Source organism: Austrofundulus limnaeus, unplaced genomic scaffold (assembly GCF_001266775.1).
Source record: "Austrofundulus limnaeus strain Quisiro unplaced genomic scaffold, Austrofundulus_limnaeus-1.0 Scaffold128, whole genome shotgun sequence".
NCBI classification, from domain to species: domain Eukaryota; kingdom Metazoa; phylum Chordata; class Actinopteri; order Cyprinodontiformes; family Rivulidae; genus Austrofundulus; species Austrofundulus limnaeus.
In genome coordinates, this window is record NW_013952530.1 from 1397530 (window position 1) to 1399805 (window position 2276).

General features: G+C 41.5%; 1 protein-coding gene across 4 annotated transcripts in view; it reads right to left on the reverse strand.

The window, feature by feature from the left end:
* Positions 1 to 459: 459 nt before the first annotated feature.
* ralgapb (Ral GTPase activating protein non-catalytic subunit beta) overlaps positions 460 to 2276 on the reverse strand; it is a gene marked incomplete at its 3' end in the record, with an annotated part of 16320 nt that continues 14503 nt past the window's right edge. For 2 of the 4 annotated variants that reach the window (XM_014015384.1, XM_014015381.1), the window contains 5 exon segments: positions 460 to 608; positions 715 to 897; positions 1072 to 1193; positions 1741 to 1879; positions 1968 to 2032. In XM_014015384.1, coding sequence (XP_013870838.1) covers positions 460 to 608; positions 715 to 897; positions 1072 to 1193; positions 1741 to 1879; positions 1968 to 2032 — 658 coding nt within the window. 4 annotated transcript variants of the gene reach the window in all.

Genomic DNA, 2276 nt, shown 5'->3' on the forward strand with positions numbered 1-2276 from the left:
CTATCTGAGTATAGTACTAACCCCCAACTTTGTGGATGATTTTATGGATTTCATTTTACGTATTATAGTTGAATAAATACGGTACATGTGGTCTTATAAGGTGTGTTAATCTAGATGTGTGCTTAAATCTAATCTAAATATCTCTTGTAGTTACTTGTATTTTATGTTTAATCTTAACGTAATTCAAAGATAAAGTGAGCACCATGAGTTAAGACTATCTGACTTCAGCTCCTTGTACCTGTAGTTGGACCAATGGTTGAAAAGTGGAAATACAGTGTTTCTACACAGGACAGGAGATTAATAACCAGGACAACTGCTGGTGAGCCAAATCAAATGGCTTGGCGGGCCAATTTGGGCCCCACTTTAGGCACCTCTGGTCTAGAGCTAGAAATGCACTGCRGGTTCTCAGTCATATATCAGTCAGTTATTTGTGTCCAAGTGTTCGTTTAAACGTCTCACCAGGATAAAGTGGCCTCCGCAGCATCCTTCACCCTCATTGAAGCTGGGTTGTGCTCCTTCTCTCCTTTATGACGAACCTCCTGATCTTGGCGAGATTTACTGCCGGAGATTCCTAGCTCCACTATTTCCAACACTTCCATCAAACAAACCTTGAACCAACCCAAAAAAAAACAGCTTATTAATTGAAACATGCCTCTAAGTCTTTAAACTCAACACTTATTTCAGGTCATACGTCATATCTGTTTSTAAACCTGCCTTCTCATCGAGCATGTCAGGGTGCTCCGTCAGCCACACGCAGAGGAACTGGAAGGCAGCCACGATCATGGAGTGAAGGTCTCTTGACTGAAGAGGAGCTGGACGGCTGCACTGGTACACAATATAKCCACATATAGAGCTGACGGCACGTTTGCGGTCTCCAGAATCCACTCCTACCTTTACCTGATTAAAACATACAAAAAAATTTAATTCAATTAAAAAAATAAAATAAAAAAACATGAGTTTGAAACATCCTAATATCTAAATTATTAGTTAAGCCACCAAATAAAATCTGTACAATTTCTGTCAGGTTTGTCACTTATCAGATACAGCCTGTGTATGTTGTGTTTGCTGTACCTTGGCGAGCCCAGCCAGCAGCTCCAGGGCAGCCAGTGAAATGCTCATGTCCTGTCTCCACTGGGAATTGAGCCTCTGAGTGACGAGGTGGATGCTGCGCACCAGCAGACCCGACGCCGTATCTGTAAGAGCTAGACCATATAACACCCCGAAATACCAAACACCGCAAACAAATATGAAAAAGCAYACAAAGCAATGCAGAGTTAAAGCACCACACCTGAAATGTTACACAGGATATGAGCTTAGGGTGCCCATAAAGACAACATGCATTAGGAGAGGGAAAATAATCTGGTATGGGGCTCACAAGGACAACGGCTCCAACTGGTAGTGAAAATAAAAATAAAAAAAGTGTTTATTTAAATCAGAATTTGAAACTTTTTATGTTTATTTTACGGTTTTGATTTTTTAAGTCATCATTCTAGCCCCATATAGACGGAGACCTTCATACACAACGAACAGTTTGTTAAACAGCATCACAGCAAATAACTAAAATCACCTACAAAGACATTTTACCCAGCGCTTTTTAACTCTGCAAACCACTTTAACCACGTTAGCTACAGAGAACAAATGAGTTAGTTTAACAGATTACATGCGGTGTAAGCACTTTGACTAACTCTGCCTCCACACCGTTAAGCCTCATCTGACCAAAGCATCAGCTGTAAATCTCACCATAATCTCTGAGCAGCGCCTGTGCAGGACGCTCACAGTCTGGACTGGTAGCCTCTGCGGTGCTTCCACTGGTGTAGCTGACACCACTGTTGGTGCGACTGTGACCCCTCAGGGTCACGTGGCTCCCGTCTATGCTGCCCTGAAATCACAGCAACGCTGGTGTTCACATCAAATGCTTTTCTATTTCTCATCGTTKGTCAGAAAAACAGGAGCGATCGGAGCCTTACTGTTTCCGTCTGTGCTCCTATGGACTCTAACAATGCAGAGTCTTGGACAATATTCAGCATTGCACCTAAGACAGAGAAAAAAAAGAATACTGTATAAAATAAAAATATATTTAAAAGGATCCATGATTAGTTGTAGCATTACTTTGTTTGATAAACATATATTTCACCAATAGTGAATAGTGCGAGGCTGCTAGCAAGCTATATCCACCCTGAATGTTAATCTTGGACAATATCTGACGATCGTCTGTTTTAAGTAAAACCAGAGAGCGTTGACAGAGAGAAGAAGGTAAAAATGACTCAGCCTGGAAC